We start from the raw sequence: 22,943 nt of genomic DNA on the forward strand, positions 1-22,943 counted from the left end.
TATCTCTTAATTGAAATTGCGAATAATACAGAGTGCACTCATCAAACTTTTCCCGGCGTCAGTCTCACATTTGCCCGCTAGATGGCAGTAACGACTCAGATTCCTCACTGCAGCCAGACAATTAGAGCGAGAAACGGTGAACGGAAGCGTCGAATCTGTTTCCCGTTGGCTGTTTGTGTAAAAAAGAGGCACGTTTTCTGATAAATATTTATTGATAAAGATTGTTCTAGTTATGGACATCCTCAAAGCAGAGATCGCGAGGAAAAGAAAACTCCTTGAGGAGAAAGAGCTCATAGATGTGAGTAGCGACTGTTCTAGAATAATCCACCGTTCCTGTTTACACTCGACATCGATGTGTTTCTTGCAGCTGTTTTTGTGCTTCTGCTGTTGTGTGGGTTTTGAAATGCTGAACTCTTGTTGTTTCTTCAGGACTCGAAGAAATACTTCAAACGGGCTGATCTCGCGCGGAAGGAAGAGGAGGACTATTACAGGAGATGTGGATACAAGGTAGAAACTCCATTATAAACATTAACATATACATGCACTCATGTTTTCCCTTAAACATTCAACTAAGTTATCTTCTCACGAGCTTGAACACAGCTGCTCGAAACACATTTAACCACACTGTATTTGTATTTTGTAGTGTGATCCGTTTCATTTATGTCTAGACCAGTTGTTGTCAATCTTTAAGATAAAACCGACCATCAAATATGATCACCTCCAGTTTGAGATCATCGACTCGTCTGTCAGTCATCTAACGTTACTGTGGCTTTAAAAGAAATGAACCGTCCCATTAAAAAAAAAAAGTGTCTTCTATCCCATACACACACTTTTACAATTTACTGACTGTCAGGCTGTCCAAGATGTAAAGGGAGTTGTTTCTTCATCTGAACAGATGCTCACCAATGAACCCTCTGCGGTGAATGGGTGCCGTCAAAAGAGTTGATAAAAACATCACAATAATCCACAAGTAATTCACAAGACTTCACTTTATCAGTTAATGTCTTGTGAAGTGAAAAGCTGTGTGTTTATGAGAAACAAACACATCAAGACACATTCTTAAACTTCAGAGCATTGCTTCTAACTAAAATATGAGTCATCTATATTTTACACAATACATTTGCATATTTTATTAAAAATATGAGCCACTTCTGGCCAGAATACGGGTCCATAATCCCAGTTCTTCCACTGTCCATCCACTTTTGTCCTTTTACTGCAAAATCCAGTGACATATTTGTTTAGAACTGTTTTAAGTTTAAACTGTGTATATTTCTCTCATATCTGACTTTTTCACTGGAGAACGCAATATTATGGATTATTGACTCTTAATTCAGTCAGAAGTGACCGTTTAAAGTTAAAATATTTTAATGAAGGATTTGTTTCTTACAAAAACGTGCATCTTTCCATGGGACATTAATCGATGGACTGGAGTCATGTGCTTTGTGATGTTTTTAGCACCTGTTTGGACTCTCATTCTGACGGCAATTTTTCCTTTCAGAAAGCTCTTTCTCTCTAGTTCTCCTCTCATCCTGGAGTGGTGTCTTCTGTCAGCTGTGAATCTCTTCTCATATTCTCTTTCCTGCTGTCTGTGTGTGTGTGTGTGTGTGTGTGTGTGTTCTGTGAGTGTAGGTTTCTAATGAGCAGCCTGTGCGACAGGTAGGGCTCAGGCAGACAGAATGCATGCAGCCAGACAGATGTTTGACTGGGTTTCAGCATGACAAAGATCATTTGCCTTTGCTCCCAATGTGTTGCACAAAGCTGGAGGCAGCACCATCTGAATTTTCAGCCCAGCCGCATACCGATCACAGTAAAATCAGTGCCCTAATGTGACAGAGATGCCCACCCAGGAGCAAAGCACAAGTCGTTTGAATTCTAGATATCTTGCCTGCTTTCTCATTTGTGCAGTTCTCTTTTGTTGTTTTAGCTTCCTTATTTGGTTTTGATATTGCATGCATGGAATGTTAAATTAAAACCGGTGTCAAGATATAGCATGGCCAATCAAATGATATATGCAGTTCTTTGCTGTTCACCCATTGCATCTTGGGAGAATTATGGGCGCTCATATTTATAAGATTAGATGAGGATTTGATCACATTTAAAAAATGCACAGCTGCATGAGTATATAGAGAACTACTTGTTTTAGGCCTTTTATTTTGCCAGTTTATAATCTTGCCAGATTATTATTTTGCAAGCAGCCCTTTTAATCCTACAATTAAATACTTTGCACTGGTATCAGAATAATTTAAGTCTTTCAAATTTTATTATTATTATTATTTTTTTTTCCAAGCTGGACAAGACCGAGGAGGAGGCACCTCCATCTACATCATCCAATCCTGTGTTAGAACTGGAGCTCACGGAGGAGAAGCTGCCAATGACGCTCTCTCGGCAGGAGGTGGGTCAGCCAATCAGAGCTCACCTGAATAGGTTGTTGGATGATTAATAAATCTTGTGGCTGTGTGCAGGTGATCAGACGTCTGAGGGAACGTGGCGAGCCCATCCGTCTGTTTGGGGAATCCGATTATGATGCTTTCCAGAGACTCCGGAAGATCGAAATTCTAGCACCAGAAGTAAACAAGGTGAGATCCACCTCTCTCGCCATCGTCACACTCATGTCATATAGTGCATGTTTATTTAGCTGAGAATTTTTTTATTTTTTTTTAAATTGCCCTGTCAAGATGGACTCCTGCTGAATTGGACACAATTTCTCAGACTAACCTTGTCTGTGTGTGTAGGGATTGAGGAATGATCTGAAGGCTGCCATGGATAAGATTGATCAGCAGTATTTGAATGAGATTGTCGGTGGAGCAGAGGGCACTGAACTGGACACACAACACGATCTCAAAGTGCATGAAGAAAATACCACCATTGAGGAGCTGGAGGTACACAGAACCCATAACATTCACTTAAACTGATTAATATCCTCATTTTGAATGCAAGAGCAGGTTCAGCCATTTGTAAATGTGCAAGGCTTCCAGTTATTTTAGCTGTACCAAAACATCTTTTATGCTGCTTGACGTTGCAAACAGATATTTATCATTCTTTTCATTTATTGTAATGATTGTGTACTGCATTTTTTTTCCTTTAGCAGCTAATAAATAATAACTCTTGCACATTCACAGAATAGCAAAATAATTACAGCACATCAACTCCAGGATCTGTAATGTCTAATGTGAAGTACTTCTACCATGGTCCCACTAGGTGGCGCTATAGTCTTACATTTGACATCTAATGACTGATTTGAACTAGACCAGGGTTTCCAAACTGGGCTTTGTGTTGTTGAAATGAACAAGAAATATTTTGTTTACCTGGCTGTATGTAATAAGCCCAATTAAGAGAACATCAGAGAACAGTGGATATGAACATTTGTTAAATGATTAGAAGGGGGTCCTTACAAGTACCTATTTTAGGACAAAGGGGTTCAGCTGTCAGAACAGTTTGGGAAACCCTGAGTTAGACTTTGAACTATGGCATAGTAAATGTCTGGATACTTAAGCTCCTATGTTTTATAATACATTTATAATATATATATACATTATAATAAACTGTATAATATCACAAAAGATATGTTATGTTCTGTAACTGTTACATTAATGTTTAATAACCTGTCTTAAACAGGCTTTGGGAGCGTCTCTTGGCACTGGCAATGATGTTAGAGACATGGACATCATAAATAAAGTTTTAAGGGTATGTTCTTATGTTTTTTTTTTAAGCTGTAATTTTAAAAATTACACTTTTTTTTTTTTTTATAGATTTTTTTTTTTTTTATCCCTTTCGGAGTGTTTAAATCTTATACTAATTTGATAGTAATGTATTTAGACTATTCTAATTAAATATTTTAAAATAATTATTTAATGAGAATCTGATGCACAATTTAAAATATAATAATTTTATTTTGTGTGCTTGTATATGTATTTTTAAAGTGAATTATTAAATATTTTTTTTTGTGTTTTTGTCTTTTTATTTATGCATTGTGTGTTTCAACTTGTATGTAAAGAGAGGTCTTGTATGTAAATTTATTTGTATTGTTCTAGTTTTTGCTGGGTGTGTGGGCTAAAGATCTAAACAGCCGAGAGGACCATGTGAAGCGTAGTGTCCAGGGCAAACTCGCCAGTGCTACCCAAAAACAGACTGAATCTTATCTGGAACCTCTGTTCAGAAAACTACGTAAGAAGGTATGCTCTTCTACAAGCTTTTTCTACAGTATTGTGACTCACGGCCTCATTGTGTCTTTATATATAGAATTTGCCAGCAGATATTAAGGAGTCCATCACAGACATCATAAAGTTCATGCTGGAGAGGGAATACGTCAAGGTATGTATGTAGTGTCAAAGTGTTATTGCAAAACCTTGAGGTTTGTAATTGGTACATTTGTGAGGAAACTCCGCTTCCACTGTGTGTACATACAGGCAAACGATGCTTATCTGCAGATGGCTATAGGAAACGCTCCGTGGCCCATCGGTGTGACCATGGTGGGTATCCACGCTCGTACTGGACGTGAGAAGATCTTCTCCAAACACGTCGCTCATGTGCTCAACGACGAGACCCAGAGGAAATATATTCAGGTCTGAAATAATATAATGAATAGAAGATTGTTATATTACATACATGCATATATAGCAGATCAGTGATTGTCTTTCTTGTATTTTCACAGGGGCTGAAAAGATTAATGACAATCTGTCAGAAACATTTCCCGACAGATCCCTCAAAGTGTGTGGAGTATAATGCTCTGTGACGTACATTCAAAGTCCTGTCACGCCATATTGTACAACGTACGGCTCTCTTATTCTCTCGTGTTATAAATAACTTCTTGACTGTAAATATACAACGAACTTGAGAACATGCATGTGGATCTCTTTTGTTACAGTGGGATACAGGAGTGATGTTTTCTTTACATTCACTGATGCTTGATGCTCTTGGATTTTAATGTCTTTGTTACTGAGCTGAATGCTGTAGAACGTGTACATTCATCAACAAACCAAGAGATGTAGGCCTGTACCTTTACAGACAGGAAATATTCCTTTTAAGGATGAATGTCATGAAGACTTGAAATTTGAGTCACTATCAAAACAAGTCCAAAAATGCTCAAATCACATCTCATGACTTTATCTGCCCTCCTGAGATGAGTTAAAGGAAGAGCTGAGTCACAGGAAGAATGGATGACTTCCTCACGCTATGACCAAATCAGAGCTAAAAGACAAACAAGCCAACTTTTATGCTTATGCTTTTATGCTTATTTGAGATCCGGGAAATCAGATTCATTTTAGTGATTCACTTTTCAATGATTCACTTTTGAGGGGTCAGTCTAAAGTTTCCTTAAAAATGACAGGGTTGCAAGTTGATGAAAAGCTAATTATATCTGTACTGTAACAATTTTAATTGTTTAAAAAAATCTAAATAAAAAACGGACGATCAAATGGAAATAATTTAAGATTAATTTATCCTCAAACTGGTAAGGTTTTGGAAAGAGGGAAACAAGAGCATGGAACATTTATTTTATCATTGTTTTTATACACATTTTGGTAGGATTTAGCATTTGTATATTTGGTAAAAGAACATGTTGTGATGCAAAAAAAAGAAAAAGTCATTTTATGGTGTTTGTTTTAAATTATGGTATAATATAAATGTTATGGTTACACTTCATTTTAAGGTGTTCTTGTTACAGAGTAATTAAATATTTAAATACTGAGTAATATTAATTAACTACATGTAATTAGGATTAGGGTTTTACTTAAGGTTATTGGCATGTAATTATGCTGTTTTATTATAATAAGTACATGTAATGTGTAACAATCAAGGACACCTTAAAATGAAGTGTCACCAAAATGATTTATCTACAATTGTAAATGGGCCTCACAAAAATTATTTTAATTATTTTAAAATAAAATAAATATAGATATAGGTCACTACTAAGTAACACACAACAAAGCAAAAATTACTAAATTACTGTAAAGTCTGAAATCCATTCTTTGATTATGGTGTCATCTGCTAACCACCATGCTGCATTTTAAGTGATATTCTTATGTTAATCTCAGTCTTTGTCATAATCATAATTCCCTCTATAAATTCATGATTTAAAATTTTGCAATATATATTCCTAACCTCAGGTTTCATGCCCCTAATATTGTCAGAGCTGGAGTAGATCTCTCAGGACTGTGGAGAAACCCCAGACTCCAGCGCCCATCACCCATCGCTGCAGTTTCCACGGTGATGAAAGAGTTGCGATCATAAACACACCAATCCCAAACTCCCAGTACACACACGATACACGTCCCTTCCTTCACACAGCATTCCAGCACGCGCGCTGTTCTCACGGCTCGTGGGAGAAACACACACACACTTTCACCACATGAGAGAATAACGGCTTCCAGCTGGTGTGGAGAGCTGGAAAGTAAAAGCTGCTCTGCTCCAGACCCTGCAGGGTTCATACAGAAACATTATTCTGGAAGAATGGACTAGCATGCGAGTGTGTGGATGTGTATGCGTCACGTGAGTTATTAGCGACTAGCCTATGCTGAAAATTACTGGCATAATATGTAAGAACGTTTAAATGAAAAAATCCCAAAACCACTCGAACAGTGTTATATATTTTGCTGACTTGTCTACTTAACGTACATGCTACGTTAATAAATCATTAGCTCGACCATGAACATGATTTCTGCCCGAGTCCCGTCGGTTTGCATCGGCTCGGCTGTGGGATGAAGACTACAACTCCCATGATTCCACACTCAGTCACTGCGTCATCAAACTACGCCTTTGTTGCTTTGTTTGTTTTGAATACGCGCCCACTAGCGCGAAAAAGTACATATTGTAGATAGACGATGTACTTTTGTCCTTTAACGAAAAAGCGTTTATGGTTGATATATTTGGTTGCTAGTATCAGTATAGTAACAGTTAAATAAACAAGTTAATATTGATCAGCTTGCATTTCTCTAAAATCATCTTACAGACCTCTGTCAGAGGTTTGAACATAGCAGATGCTTTCCATATCAGGCGATCTTTAACATTCAACTTGCAAACGTTGTGTTTCATCTCAACGTAAACAATAACTGGTCCAAACGATGTTTCAAAGCCTAGATCAAGTCACCCTTATTTATCAACAGTCAGGTAGTGGCTTACCTGAATGAACCAGTGATTCAACATTTTGAACTAATCGGTTGGATGGATGATTCAATCGACTTTCTCATCGTTTTCCCCCTAAAAATTCCTGAAAGAATCTGTGTTTCCGATTAATTGTAGGATTCAGTGGCTCGAAATAATTAAAGGAACGGTTGAAATATATTCGGATGCAGCCAGTGTTTTTGAACGAATCGGTTGAGTCAATGATTCAATGACTCATAAAAGCAGTAACTACTGATCTGTAAGATAATATAGTACAGTATAGTATAGTATACTGTAATAAAGTCATAGATCATTGGTAGCTACTGGTTTCATTTCTGAACAAATCCATGCTTAGATTTGAATGGATGATTCACTGAATCAGCCAGAGAGTCGCAACCTACCGGCGTAATGATGCTACTAGCAGAAAGAATCACTGAAAACCCTAGTAATTTATTCATTTAAATCTGATTTAAATCAAAGAGACATTGTTGTTTTACTATGTTGTGCTAGTTTGGACAAGGCTTGGTTTGCCTGGACTCAAGTAACAGGTTTAAGTGTCTTACTCTGTTAATGGTTCATGAATCATTTCTTGTGGAGAATGAACCACCTGTCTTCTGGTTTCAAACCCAGATCCTTCAATACTGTATCCCACCACTCCTTAAACTGATAGCAGTGGTGCTTTCTACAACATCCACCAGTGTTTATTTTGGCCTACAGTCAGTTGTGAGCCTGCCAAATTTGAACAATTCTCCAAAATATCCCCAAATGGCTAGACCCTCCATACTAAGGGTCACACTGGTGCCCTATGAAGTCAAGCTTTCATGTTCACTGAACACATTCCTCAAAGTTCCTCAAGCCCTGCACACACAGCAGGGGAATGCCATGGGTTCAGTGTCGAAAATATTTCATTCAACAATGCAAGCACTGAGCTTCACAGGAAATGAAAGATTTCTATAAACACAGCGTCTCTTGTTGTTCACATTCCAGCTGCAGTAGGTACAATAGACTCAGCTGCTCCAAAACACATATCTCCAGCATCACACTGGCTCGACCACCAGCACAATAACAGCGGCCACATCTCCAATGTTTGGCTTTCCAGTGTTGTGTTCCTGTTGCAGGGGGAGACCCCGAGCCATTGTCCAATGCACAAACATCCTCACACACTTCCTGTGGGGCGATAGCACAATATCTGAGTCATATGAGCACAGTATTCAAGAAGACTGGAGGGAGTTGATCAGAACCTAAGCGGGCCTTGCATAACGTATAGAGTCCTGTCAGTTACGGGAAGCAGTCACAGGGACTTATGGGAATTACTTACTTTAGGCAATCAGAGCTAAAAGTAATAGTTCTGTCATCATTTACTCAACCTCATAACATTCCAAACATGATTGTTTTTCTTCCATGGAGCAAAAATGGAAAAATATATCTGGATAATGGAACAATGGAAGCTTAAAGCACCAAAAAAGGGCATTAGAGCACCAAGAGAACAGTCCATACCATGGAAGTTATTGTTAACGAAATGAATAAACTTGTCACTTGTGTGCTTTGTGTACAGGTATTCTACTATTTGTGTGTGGAGAACAGATGAAAATTAAGACGGGTTGTTTGAGACCCAGTGTTATGTCACTGACCTCGAACCTGGAGTAACACCTGACAAAATATTTGAGTGTTTGTGAAGGGAAAATGATATATTTATGCTTGAGAAAGGGTTTCTCTGTTTCCATGAGTCTCCACACTAAGATTCTGACAGTAGGTGTGGAACGAATGAGTAAATGTTCAACAGCTGCAGGAGACTCACACATAAACAAACAGAAATGCACACATGTCCGCTGGGAAATCACGGTAAAATGCTTTAAGCTTAAGTCATCAGCAGGTGTTATTAGAGCTGGAGTGATGGATGAATCACATGAATTAATAATACAGTGGGTGATTATTACTTAATGCCAATGTGATTCTTAAATCCTTTAAATGTTGAACCGTGTGTGGTGGGTGCTAATGTTTTTGTCCATATCTAACATTTGTTTTAAAAAATTTACAAATAGCTTTCACTGATCAACCATTACTTATTTATCTCTAAATATATTAAAATTATTATTATTAATTACATTATATAATTATTTTATTCTTTCAAATGTCAGTTTTTGTGAATATGCATGAATATGTAAATGTGGTCAGACAAACAAATAAATCAAAATAAATAAAATAAACTTTGTAATTTAGGTCATAATCAGGACATCCAATATATGTGACTTTGAATGCAGGATCAAAGCAAATCTATTTTCTTTTCTTTTTACCACATTAAAATTATTCATGTTTTCTGTGACACAACATTGACATATATTTGCATATTTCTAAGAAGCATTCAGATTTGGCAAATCAAATTTCAGTTTCATGTACTTGGTATTTCAATCAGCTGGTGTGATCGTCAGCTTCACCTGCGGCTGATCTCATCACACATGCAGGGACACAATCCTCCAAGGTGACATGCGGAAGAATTTCAATTACATCTGGAGGAAGCAGATCACCTTCATCCACCTGGAGGGGCATGCTGCATTATGAATAATGATAAACATACATTAACAAGGCGTAATCACTCGTATGGGAAACAAGAGATCTGAATAATAGCAATAAAGTGATTTCATGCTTCGGTTTAGAGAACATTCAGCAATAATTTATTTCAGAATCTCAAGAACCACCACATTTCTCATCTGGAAATTCAGAATCAGTTGCCAACAACACGGTTTTTGAAAAATGTTACTATACAAATTCTTAATAGAAAAAAAGAATAAATTAACTGTGGAATTTGGTTATATTTAACCCGCCCAACAATTCCACTTTATTTTTTCTACAACAACATTTTATTGTGTCCGGTTATGTCTGGAAATCAACTCATGAAACATGCTCTATTGTCAAGATGAAGTGAGAAGACAGTTTAGTAACTAACGTCCTTCATTTTGCACGACTGGTATTAAAACTATTGACAACAGTTAGGAAAGTCTACAGCTAGTAGTAACTGGTCTTCCTGTAGCACCTGAACGTGTTGTTGCTATTTCCCAGCTTAAAGACCCCAAAATAAAACAAATACTGATTTATAAAAATCATTAAGCTAATGCTTTTACGATTTCTCTTAAAAGAACCCAGTTTCCACAGTCCTGTCTATAAATGTTGATAAATGTGTTAGTTGTTTTTTTTTATATATAAAAAATTATGTTTTTGTTATAGAGTACAGGTAGACGAAAGGAGTGAGCTCACATTGGCCTAAAAGGGTACGAGGTGTGAATGACCTCTAAATGAAGGGCTGTTTTTACACCGGGTTTTAGTTTTAACATCAAGATGCATAACACAGTGTGCTGAGCATGCACAAAAATAATCAACAATCAATTTCAGGACAGATAAAAACTTCTGGTTTACTTATAGCCTCTTCATGGAACATGAATCAGATGACCTTAGATTTAACGTCTGGTGATTTGGACCCTTTTGAATACACATTTGTAATGACTGCTTACATTAACACAAAGTGTTGACTTTTTTTTGGAGATCTGTCGAATTGTAACGGCAATGGGTGTGCTTTCAGCTACCTGTTTCACGTACGTTTCGTAACTCGCAGTGTACAATAAATGCGGTCTTTAGCATTATGGCTTGATGTTTCCTCGGTCAGACGATCGAGGTGAGGGGCACACGTGGTTTTGGATTTTGTTGACTGCATGATAAAAGCATGAAACACCCTGTATAATCTGTAGTTTCTTACCCGCTGCTTTTAAAATTAAGCACCAGCTTTAACCGCGTCACATACTGGAATGCTGTTCTCCTGAAAGCCTTTAACAGCTCAGGGAAGAGGTAACGTTATTTTCATTGAAATATTGTATCGGTGTGCCACGTTGCGTTGTGCTCATTTGACTTTTTATGGTTTTATGTATATGAACGTAATGTCATAATGGTGTTACAGTTAAGTAAAATCCTGAATATTTAAAACCGATAGGTAAAAACAGGAATCCCATAAGGCCAGGAGTGTTTGGAGAAGGTTTTCCGCGTGTCTCGTTACTTCACTGATGTCACAACACAATACAAGGGGTTTGTGACTATTCATGCAGTGTGGGCATACAGCAGGGCATTGTGGGATGTGCAGTTCAGGCTTAGAGCACCATGGTGGCGAGTTGCCGGTTGCAGCCTGAGTTGCAGTACTTCACAGATCGGTCGTTCAAAGCCAAAGGTCATGCTAAAGCCTCTAAGCTAAATGTTTTCAGATTTGTTGTACAGCTATGGCTTCTAAGTTAGCTAATGTTCTGCAAAAATGGACTAGAATCGATGAATTGAAAATGACAAATCAACATTATGCACAACAACCACAATGTTTTGAATTTCCTCGGAATGACATGTAATCTTGAGCGATATGATATCAGGGCTCATCTTTCAATCCAGAACGACCGAAGAAAGGCTTCTGCCTTTTTAAAATGCTCTATTATTATTCACAAAGTATCAAAGTTCACCAACAGTGGGAAGGGCTTATGATGCACTCCGGTCCAATGAGAAGTGGCGTTGTAGGATGAAGGAGGGGCTTGTGGCCACATACTGTTTTTTTTTTTTTTTTTTTTAAACAGAACTGAGAACATAAAGATCTACAAAGATGGTTGATGCCAAAGCATTCCATCGGAATGTATTTTTTGTGCATGAGAGAGAACGACGCCAGCTCTCTGACATCAGTGCAGAGGGACACACACAACAGCAGAGGTCGAATGTCTATTTTAGCATGTGTGTGTACATGAGTGGGGTTCACGTATAGTACAACGTGCATAAGACTTCTTTCTTATGCACACTGATCCAGCGATGGATTAAACACAGAGGCTTTGTGCATACGGAAGAAATGGCTGCCAGCTAACTGGGTCGAAGTTCAAAAGTCAGAGTAGGAGGGTCAGACAAGGTCAAGTTCAGTTCATTTAGACTCTTGTATTCCCATAGTTCATACGAACTGTACCGCTGGATATACAGAGAGACAGAGAAGAGGGAGAGGTCGAGGTGGTACTGGCTCCAGCCATAGGTGGTTTCGGATGAGTTGCGGTCCAGACTGTGGTCAGACCTGCCTTCTGAACACTCTTTTAAAGAGAGAGGGATGAGGGATGACGGTTTAGACGAGTGTTCCCGGCTTTGCCTTCTCGTGCCCGTACCACTGTACATCCACTATCTCAGAGCACAGGGGACTGCTCAGGAAACAACTATCGGAGAACGGCGATCTGCAGATGAGAAGTAGAGGAAAGTGTCAGACCTTCTGACATTTCATAAGTATATTTTAATATTTACATAAGGGTAAATTTTTTTAAATTGAGATTTATACATAATCTGAAAGCTTAATAAATAAGCTTTCGACTACATAAATGTAATGAATATATATATATATATATATTTTGTAAAACAAAAGTTTGGTTATATTGCCCATAACAAAGTTTTGCTTCAGTCCTCCCTAGTAAATTTTTTATGAAATAACATTAAAATTTGCATTTTGCAATACAAATTCAGTTACAAGTTAAATTCCAACACAAGAAAATGACACAGTAAGAGAGGTGAAGGAGTGAGATACAGAACATGCAGAGAGATAGAGATTGAGAGAGAGAGAGAGAGAGAGAGAGAGAGAGTGTACCTCTCTACTGGTCAGTGCTTTGGTGAGAGGGAGAACGGTCTTCAGTAGGAGAACTTTCAGTCGTATCACTGCCCCGAGAAAACACACATATACATTCAGGCAGAGGTGGGTTAGTGAGACACACAGAGAGAGAGAGACAGCAAGAGAGAGAGAGAGAGAGAGAGAGAGAGAGAGAGAGAGAGAGAGAGAGAGGTTAGCGTTTGTGGGTAGCCGTGATCAGTTAATGTAGAGTGAGTTGTGTAATTCTGACATTGGAGTAGTTCTGTTACACACTATTAAAGTGAACAACGCAGACAAAGCATTGGTACAGTTAGGTGGACGTTTAAACCGAGAGAATGTGCTCCAAGTGCCAAACTTTGACCAACATCCTCAAATATGTCTGTTCTTTGAAGTAAATACCCCCTGACAAACAAAGCTGTGCAATCTACAGGAAAACCAAGCCAATTGTGCAATTTTGGAAGAAACCAAGAACAGCACAATAAAAATCTGAAGTATATATAAACATTAATGGTCAAAGTTTAGTGCAAGGAAAACCATATCAGCCTAGCCTAAAAGCATACTACAAATATATTCACATTGACTACAATGCAAACTTATTTATGAGACAAAAATCTAATAATTTTTCCTTCGGATTAGGCTGAATTTCTGTTCATTTTTTTAGTATTATTACATGATTCTGACTGGTAAATCCATTTAAGAAACTACAGAGATGCAGTACTTTATCTAACAAGCCACAGGAATACTAGATACTATGTTGTGCTGCTGTGAACTACCTACTGATTAGACATAATTAGTACCTTCTAGACCACCTACATTTCAAGAAAACAATTTTGGATTCTATATATAAAAGAGTAAAGTTCTAATTGATTGAGAGTCTCACCCGCTCTTCCAGTTGAGTATGTGTTGTGGGCTGCAGGGGGGTGTAGCTGCAGGTTCACTGCAGGGAGTTCCACTCCTCTGACTGTGTGGAGATGCAGCTGAAACACACACAGACTCCACTGTAAGACACTAATGCACACAGCTCAACTACACTCACATATGCTTATACACGTGGTGAACGTGTCGGAGATAAAGCTGACTGCTTATTGCCAAAACCCTCTTGAGCTTCTGGAAAAGGTTTGGAGTGATTCTGCCACCCAGAGAGAGGTGATAATCCCCACGACACACACTGACCAGACCACCCTGACAGCCTCCATATACACACACACACACACACACACACACACCTCACAGCAATGTACCGCTACTTAAGTTGACACATAAAGTAAGTCTCATTCCACCACTCTTTCTCTCTCTGTCATACACACTAATCACTGCAGTAGAAAGGAATTATACACAGTAAAGTGAAATGTACAGACATTACCTAAAGGACACAGCATATGTGAATGAAATATGAATGTGAAAATGAGGTGAGAAACACAGTTTGCACCATATTTTAGCCTAGTGTACCTGGGTGTTGATTATTCATAAATCATGTGTTGTGTAAATAAGACAGTATAACATGTTAAATTAACTTTTTTTTTTTTCACAGCCTCAAAGTCATTTTCCAGAGCTCCAGAGATCTATCTATCCATACATCCAACCAACCAACCAGGCAAATTTTTTCCCCCAGATTTGTCGTTTTTTTAAATGACATCAATTCGATATCGATTCTCAAAAGCCACGAATAAAAATGTTCTGGTATTTATTTCAGCACACATTTAAAACAAGATCTGATTAACGTGAATCTTATCATTACTCTTCTCAATTAGATGTCACCCTTATTTACCTTGCGTGATGTTACAATGGAAAGCCTTTCATTCATTCAGCACTTATCATGGCAGAGATACTTTTGATGAGAACCAAAAACAAAGACATACGCTTCATTCACAATGCTCAGGTGAAATGCTATAGGAATACTATAAATCTGCAGAAGCATTTGATATCATGCATAAGGCGCCATGATTTCCGCAATCAATGAATGAATGGTGGATGGCACGCTGTTTTGTTTACAAACGTAACTTACACACATACTAAAGTGTGGATGACATTTGCAGTGTTTTCAGCTGCTGCTGTCTTACTATGATGATATGAATACACGAATATCATCTCCAGCTGCTCTGAGAATTACTTCATTAGCATTTTACAGTTTCATTTGAGAAACTACAGTCATATCACATACATAGCAGCTGCAAGTTCTTCACGACAACCGATCCAAATAAAAGTTTAACGTTAAGAAACGTCAGAATATATTACTATATTTAGCAGTCATAAGACTCAGTGCTACTACTGCTAATACATATTAATAAATCTTTATTTTAAAGGAATATTCACATTTGTTTCCTTTTTTAATTTTAACCATTTATTTAATTTAAAAGGGTTTAATTTTCATTTGATTAGGATAAATTAAATTAATGTTTTATGCATTCATCCGATTGTATTTTATAGGGACCTATCATTGTTTAAAAAAGGACCCTACACAAAAAAAAATATATATTTAGAATACAGGACTTTAATTTTTTTTCATTAACATCATTTGTAAACTGATGGTTACTGTTATTTGTTTTAAAAATATCAATAGCATTTGTATTAAAACTATATTCACTGAATGTAATAAAAAAATTGAGAAGAGAATTGAATCGAGAGCTTGAGAATCAAAATCGAATCGAATCGGGACATCTGAATCGATACCCAGCCCTACCAAACAAACAACCGACCAACAAAAAAATTTGCCACAATCAGGAACCATGTTTGCATCAAATTTATGATGTTACTCTGACCAAAGTCTTGCAGGTATCCATATATTTTTGCATTATTTATATTTGATCTATTCACCTGGTGACCCCTTCACTAGTGTCGCTATTCGTCCTCCACGGCCATCTGAAGCATTGGAGCTGGTGTGAGTGACGCGGCTGTGCTCCTTTATCGATCCAGATGAGCGCTGGTACCAGCACCGCAGCTCCTCTGACACCACTGCTCGCCCCCCTCCTCCTCCTCCTTCCCTGCCCAGAGACGGAGTCCTCACAATCTGTGAGCGGGAGGGCGTCAACCTCCCGCTGCCACTACCTGCTTCCCCATCCTCCCCGGAGCCCCACCCCTCTTTATAAAGCCCCCCGGCTGTGTATGAGTTGGAGGTCTTGAACTGTGCCTTGACACTGTAATGCCCCTCCTGGTCGTTCTCCAGGCTGCGGACAACCACGGCGCTGGGGCTGCTGCCCTCCGTGTACAACGGGTACTCTTTGATGCGATACTGCGAGGAGGGTTGGCTCTGGCTGTGGAGGTACACACCCTGGTGGCTACCGCACACCCCTCCGTGGGTGCTGCCATTGCGGGCTGCCAGGTTGGGCATGCTGCCAGAACTGGACGTGCCCAGGTGTCCAGCTGACTTGTGACGTTGTCGCTGCCGCTGTCGGGCTTTGGAGGGTGAGTCCTCAGCCAGCGTACAGTAGTTAGGGTTGGAGGTGGATGAGGGGTAGTAATGTTCTGAACTGGAGTGACTGGTGCAAGATGAGCAGTCGTCAGGGACAACAGAGCCATTGCTTCCTGTCCTCTGTGGTCCTGACAGAAACAGGTCAGAGCTAAGTCCCGCCTCTGTGTCCACATCCAAGGATAGCAGCTTCCCCTGAGACTCCAAACTGGAACTCCGGCCACGGAATGGCTGAGTTAAACTGAGAAAGAAACGAACACTGAATTTTAGAGGATTTTTCAAACATTTTAAAATATAAATATTTTATTTTGACAAATATTTTTATTCACAATAAATTAATACTTTTATTCAGCAATGATGTATTACAATGACTGATAATAACTGAGAAGAAAATCTGCATATTAGAATGATTTCTGAAGGATCATGCAACACTGAAGACTGGAGTAAAGGCTATAAAAAATGCCATCACAGGAATAAATCACATTTTCAAAAATAAAAACAGAAAACAATGCAGCGTTGGTGAGCATAAATGATTTCTTTCAAAAATATAAAAAAAATCTTTATAAAAAAAACGACTAGTGTATTTTGAAGAAAGATTACATGATTTTTCTTTGGAATTCTGAATTTATGTTGATTTTATGTTTGGTTTTCATTATTATTTTAAATATATGTTGTTGTAAACAAAAACAAAAAAACAACAACATATTATTTACATATTAATTATATTATTACATAAAATACGAACGAGTTAAAATATAAATCATTCATATAAAAAATTAACTAATTTAACATAAAAATAAAATTTTGTAAATAGTATAAAACTACAGGTGATGTTCTCTTGTCAAAAGCAGAGGTCATTTAAGTGTGTGTGTGTGTGTGTGTCCAGCACCTGGCCGAGTGCACATAGCTCCGTGTTTTCAGGTCAGGGGTGGAGGGCATGCTGGACTGGCTGTTCCAGTGAGGGAGGGAGCGCACAGGGCTGTTCTGGAGAGAGTTGCTTCCTCCCGCCTCACAGTTGCCTGTGCTGGGGAACCGCCTGTGACTACTGCAGAAATAGAAGAGAATAATCAATTCATTTATTTACATGTGCACCACATTACTCCTGCCAACATTTTTTTAGACAGGTCTGTACCTGGAGTGTGAGGAGCGTTTCTTCACCCGTTCATAGGGTTCGTCTAACGAGCTTTCGCTCCACATGCGTGGTTTGATCGGAGACTTGTCATAGTCACTGCGTTGGTAATGGAGGTGTCTGAGTCCTTCCAGGGACTGTGGGGGAGGCGGTCGGCTGTGGGACGGGGGTCGGGGAGGGAGACCTTTGTGTGGGGAGGCAGCCGGAGAGAACGTAGGGGTTCCTGTCATCTGGGGGTCATCTGGAGAACAGAGTGAGAGGATATGAGATACATATATCATTTAATGTTAAGATGTTTCTTTTACTTTGTTTGTTTCTTTTACTTTGGGGGAAAAAATGCTAAAAGAAATGATAGAAATTAAGAAAATGAAATTAATGGAAATTAAATAAGAGTCTTGATGCGTATTATCTGACTGGATGAGCCACATTCAAAGTTCTCGTAAGAAATAACATTCAGCAAATAAAAATATTAATCTGCAAAATGAATGATTAATGAGACAAATGTCTGTATTGTACTATATGTAAACTAAATTAATTGCAAAATAATTGTTTATTGCATCTTGATGATATCCAACCTCACATTTTACCAAACAACACCTCTTAAAGGACATTTTAGGAATTAAAAAATTATAATAATCAAAGAAATCAAAAGGAAAGAAAAAAAAAATAGTTCATAAAACACCTTGAGTATTTATGATTAGATAATTAAAGTTCAAAGATATTGTAAAAAATACCAAATTCTATACAAAATATTAGTGGGCCAGATAATTTAATATAAATGAGACCAATGTCTGTTTTGTATCTGTAAGCTACATTATTTGGCAAAAGAATAGTTTAAGCTAGCTTCATTCTTGTTTGCGACACCCACTTTTCATACTCCAGTTAATTACAGATGGATACAATCAAACCCTGACCTATTTTTTTCGTTACTTATTCCGCTTAAATTTGAAACCAGAATATAGATCAAAAATATTATTTATGCATAAAAATGGTACAAAACGTACCATCATCCAGCACCAGGGCGTCAGACAGTGAGCTGTCTTCCGAGCCGATATTCGCTTCTGCCGAAGAAAGACAAAGACACTTAAAAGCTAAAACTCACATACACCAACATGTCAAACAAATCTTCGCAACCTGAGCGTGAACACGAGAGCATTAAATAAATTTTCACAGCAGAGGTCACACACAGACACATATGTTCACACAGTTTTATAGATCTATGGGGAGGTGCGATTACTCTTGCTCTCAGCATGAAAGACTTTATAGAGGAAACACTTAATGAACTCACAGGAGCACTGCGAAAACATCTACGAATACAACGAACAGAATTCCTCACCCTCTATGATTAGAGAGGCACGTTGTGTGGGTTTCTTCCCAGAGCGAACGCGGTGCTCATTGATGCCATTCTCAATGTCTTGTAGCTTCTTCAGAGCATTCAGATATGACGTCTTCCTCTGTTTCTTCAGCTTTTTGCTGCTGATGTGAGGATCGGATGCTAACCGACGCGCTGCCTCCGTTATCTGGGTCTGGATGGCAAATTCCCTTTCCAAACGCTCCAACTCCTCTTCCTAGAAAATGTAGACATATAAAAAATTAGTAAACTGAACCAAAGTAAGAAAAACACATAATCCTTTTTATCATCATTTATGAAATTACCAACACACACTGTCAGAATAACAAGACAACTATGGGCGCCAAGTTGTCTGGTTCTCACACACACATTGAGACAGCTAAGATATTGTGGCCTCTTATCAATGCATTCGATAAATCACCCAAAATCAACAATCATCAGTCAAGTAAAAATACTAATACAAAGACAAAGATGACATTATGACCCCTTGCATAAATCAACTTTCTTTATTCACACAGCTAAGCTTGTTTTTTGGGGTTTTGTTACCCAGCTCCTTTTGCTGACAAAACGCATACACTGCACTATCGCCACTTCCTCTGATCATGCCAGACTGGAGCTATTTATAGACCCCTGCACACACACATGGATATCTAACTGTGGTTTAGAGGGCAGTGTATGATGAAACAATTGTGCAGCAGTCGCTGTGGTCAGGGGTTCAGAAGTTAGTACACTACCAACTATAAATCACACTATAAACTGTCACTGACCTCTCCTTTGGGCAGGATCTTTTGCTCGTCCAGTTTGAAGGCAGTGCCGATTTTGCGTCTGACGGTGGGCGGCTCCTCCCCGGGGTCGAGAGGGTACTCTTTTGGAAGTTTTCCTGTCAGCTCCTGAAACACAACACACTATGTTACACTCTTAATCCATCTTTTTGTGTGTGTATGAGTGTGTGAGATTAAGATTCTAGTCCAGATCAACACCTTTGAGAACAGCAAATCCAGGCTTGACTGTTTGCAACATGATCTTTAGGCATCCCAAGGCATTATTCTGAACAAAAGTGTGTGGCTTTCTAAGACTTCAAATCATAATTCATGTACTATCGATTTTTTCACTTAAACAGGCTTGACACATATTTAACATTAAAATAAGCCAAGTACAAGTTTAAGATACTCATAAACAGATACTGTTTTATTCAATATACACATCTGTAATGAGATTGGTTTATGTACTAATATATACATAAAGGCAATAAAAAGACTATTTTGCCAATGCTAGCAAAATCTATATAATGAATGACATAAGCTACAAAAGTTTACATTGAATTAAATGCCCATAATAGTTTACTGTTCACAAAATACCAATAATATCCAGAAATGTTCAATGAATTAACAGCTTGTAGTATTGACTGATTGTGAACTGCTTTGAAACTGTAATCATGTAGAGCGCACAACAGTGCAGTGTTTTGACTCTAGTGTTTTAACAGTGTCATCAGGGCGTAATGTGATTCCTGTTTTTTTTCATTGAGAAAATTAAGCCTTCTTAAATTATATTTTGAGAGCCTTTGTTATACCATTTAAGATATTTATATTTAAGACAGACTTTGTACAACCTTATATTTGATCATATTAAATGTAATACTTTTTAAAGACATGCATAAACCATGTAAGATTTAAAACATTCTTTACAAAAAAAATTTAATAGTCATTTATCTGGCAAAACAGCTTCCTATGCAGACTGAAGAGAGTAAATAAGCTCGGGTTTTCCAACAGAGCCATTATGCTGAAGTGAGAAGTTGTTTCGATCCTTACCGCTTCTCTGATGCAAATACTCTTGAGTTCCTCTATTCTCTGTCTCAGCGTCTCTTCCAGAGCTTCCTGTCTGGCCCTCAGAGCCGCCAACATGTCCTTCTTAGCGGTCTGGGAGCTGTCTGACTCTTGAGAACCTACAAACACACACACATACATACAAAAGGGAAGATCAAATCTAGGGTTGACATATGTCACATTTTACCAAATATGTAAGTGTGCGTCTGACCTAAAGGTCAAAGATCAGAAATGTTTAAAGGTCAAATCAGCACAAGCAGCTCCAGACTTCAGCTTAAACAATCAGACTGACCTTCTCACTTAATAAGAGGGTGTGTACTTCATCTCTTTCAGTGCTATGAAAGGGGCAAAGTGTGTGTGTGTGTTTCCGGACAAAATTGAACAAAGGGCCCCAATGGGGCAACATTGTTTAGCAGATACTCCATGTTTATCAGAGCATAAGGCAAAGTTGTGTGTCTGAGATGTTTACGAGGAAGTGAGCAAAATTTTTTGCCAAGATTTGGAAGGATTACATAATAAGAGTGATACCTTAATATCGCTGCACAATGGTAAAGACATTAAACCAGTATTTGTTTTCCTGCGGATTAAATTTTCAAGGCTATGAATGTGTGTTTTCTCACACTGAAACTATGTAGTATCATGGAAGCTTCCTGCATCTTTGCAGAGGAATGTGATGCATCTGGTGTGTTTGGAAGGGGATAATGAGTGTGTGTGGGCAGGCAGCTGTCTGGGAATCAGTAAAGGGTCGCAGTAATAGAGAGAGAATATGACCGGGGTCACTGACTGTGTTGCTAGTGTCCAGTCAAGCTTTCTATGTGTGTGTGTGTCTGTGTGTCTTTGGTCTACGGCTGCAGAAGAAGTACTGAAACCTTTGTCCTGTCACTGTAAATCTATATGGCATGGCATTAGGCCATCTTCTATATTATGACAAACACTGCTGTTCAAAAGTTTGGGATCTGTAATACATACATTTTTTAAAGAAATTAATACTGATATTCAGCAAAGATGCATCTCATTGGTCTAAAGTGACAGTAAAAGACATTTATAACTTTACACGATAAATGTTGCTCTTTTAAACTCTTGTCTGTTTTCAAGATTAATGATAAGAATAAATGTTTCTGTAGCACCAAATCTGCATCTTATAATGATTTCTGAAGGATCACGTCACACTGTAAGTAATGATGCTGAAAATCCAGCTTTGCCATCACAGGAATGAATTACATTTTGAAAAAATTGAAAAGTGATTTTAAATTGTAATAATATTTTACAGTATTGCTGTTTTTACTGTGTTTTTGATCAAATAAATGCAGCCTTGGTTAAACTTCTTTCAAAAATATAAAAATCTTAGGGACTCCAAACTTTGAATGGTAGTGTATTTCGGACAAAAAAAAAAATGTAGTGGTATTTTAAATATTTTTTCTTGGACACACTAAGATAAAATAGTAGATACTCCAGAAACACACTGAACATATGAGTGAACCAGAGTGGGAATTCTTGTCTCCCAGTTCCTGTGAGTATGCGTGACAGGAGAATTTAGCTGCAAGAGCTTTTCCACTTCGCCAAGTTTGGATTTGCTGGGTTGCCAAATAAATCCATTATTTTTGCTTCCCAGTGGAAAGCATTCTGCATGGGGATGTGAAGTGAAAGACGTTAAGAGAAAATTAGTAATGGAGACATACATTAGGGCTGGGTGGGGTTCATGGGAACTCCAGAGGGGAAGAACTGTCCTGTAGGGAACCTATGAAGCAAAACTACTGCAAAGAAAGGCATCACACTGCATGACACACAAAAACTGAATAATTCTGTCATTGGAACAGAGCGTCTCTGTGAAAACTCTCTACCCTTTCAGACACTACATATAAAAAGACAGGAGATTTCTGAAGCATTTACAGTGCAATGACACACACATGCACCAGTGGATGAAATGAATGTCTTACATTATCGACTGAAAAGCAAGTTTTTTGTGTGTGTGAATGGGAAGGGGGTTGTTGGGTTGTGCTAAATGTCGGCACACTAACTACTAGACAAGACTGATTTTGTTATTTTACTGAATGCTTTGCCTTGGCTTATTGTGCACAATTCATGCATGCTTTTGAAAAACCCCACTTCTAAAGTACTTCCTTGCTTTCCTTATGAAGCAACATTCCTTGTCAGATGACATAACTGAGCCTTAACTCTACAGTCCTACTCTACAATTTCTGTCTATGAATAACCAAATTAATTCAGAAATAAAGTAAAATGGTTTGCAAACACTGGTTCATTTTCATGCTGTATAACCAAAGCAAACAACTGCAAAATATAGGGTCTGTCCAAGCCTCCACTATGATCTAATCTCTCATGTGTGGTCAGTGATTAAGAGGCTGAAGACACATGGCTCAGATGAAAGGGATCATATGACTGACACCAGAGGAGTCCTGCTACAATGACATTTAATTCATGATACCTGACACCACAGCAGGAGTCCAAATTCAGCATCAAGACAAGCTATTCTCACTCTCACCTCG

The 22,943-nt window shown here is 38.2% G+C and overlaps 2 protein-coding genes across 13 annotated transcripts in view; one reads left to right on the forward strand and one right to left on the reverse strand.

Annotated features, from left to right (window-relative positions):
* The first annotated feature begins 100 nt into the window (after positions 1–100).
* prpf18 (PRP18 pre-mRNA processing factor 18 homolog (yeast)) lies at positions 101–5,414 on the forward strand. 4 transcript variants are annotated; one of them, XM_052583041.1, is made up of 12 exons: positions 101–298; positions 430–507; positions 1,630–1,656; positions 2,288–2,392; positions 2,463–2,576; positions 2,733–2,879; positions 3,616–3,684; positions 4,032–4,172; positions 4,240–4,311; positions 4,407–4,562; positions 4,652–4,769; positions 4,865–5,414. In XM_052583041.1, the coding sequence occupies exons 1-11, from the start codon at positions 233–235 to the stop codon at positions 4,730–4,732; spliced, it is 1,056 nt and encodes a 351-aa protein (XP_052439001.1). In that variant the 5' UTR covers positions 101–232; the 3' UTR covers positions 4,733–4,769; positions 4,865–5,414. The 4 variants fall into 4 exon arrangements, with proteins under 4 accessions (XP_052439001.1, XP_052439000.1, XP_052439003.1 ...); XM_052583040.1 differs by lacking the exon at positions 4,865–5,414 and having other exon boundaries at positions 102–298; positions 4,652–4,839; XM_052583043.1 differs by lacking the exon at positions 1,630–1,656 and having other exon boundaries at positions 105–298.
* A 4,333-nt stretch (positions 5,415–9,747) lies between these two features.
* frmd4a (FERM domain containing 4A) overlaps positions 9,748–22,943 on the reverse strand; it is a 129,337-nt gene continuing 116,141 nt past the window's right edge. For 7 of the 9 annotated variants that reach the window (XM_052581635.1, XM_052581636.1, XM_052581634.1 and 4 more), the window contains exons 15-23: positions 20,425–20,558; positions 19,384–19,506; positions 18,602–18,833; positions 18,270–18,326; positions 17,269–17,506; positions 17,026–17,181; positions 15,545–16,377; positions 13,611–13,707; positions 9,748–12,326 (exon numbers count right to left, since the gene is read on the reverse strand). In XM_052581635.1, coding sequence (XP_052437595.1) covers positions 12,221–12,326; positions 13,611–13,707; positions 15,545–16,377; positions 17,026–17,181; positions 17,269–17,506; positions 18,270–18,326; positions 18,602–18,833; positions 19,384–19,506; positions 20,425–20,558 — 1,976 coding nt within the window. In that variant the 3' untranslated portion in view covers positions 9,748–12,220. Of the gene's footprint in view, positions 12,327–12,730; positions 12,799–13,610; positions 13,708–15,544; positions 16,378–17,025; positions 17,182–17,268; positions 17,507–18,269; positions 18,327–18,601; positions 18,834–19,383; positions 19,507–20,424; positions 20,559–22,943 lie in introns of all 9 variants that reach the window. The other 2 variants (XM_052581631.1, XM_052581630.1) reach the window with 1 other exon arrangement.

Source organism: Carassius gibelio, chromosome B18, assembly GCF_023724105.1.
Source record: "Carassius gibelio isolate Cgi1373 ecotype wild population from Czech Republic chromosome B18, carGib1.2-hapl.c, whole genome shotgun sequence".
Taxonomy (NCBI): domain Eukaryota; kingdom Metazoa; phylum Chordata; class Actinopteri; order Cypriniformes; family Cyprinidae; genus Carassius; species Carassius gibelio.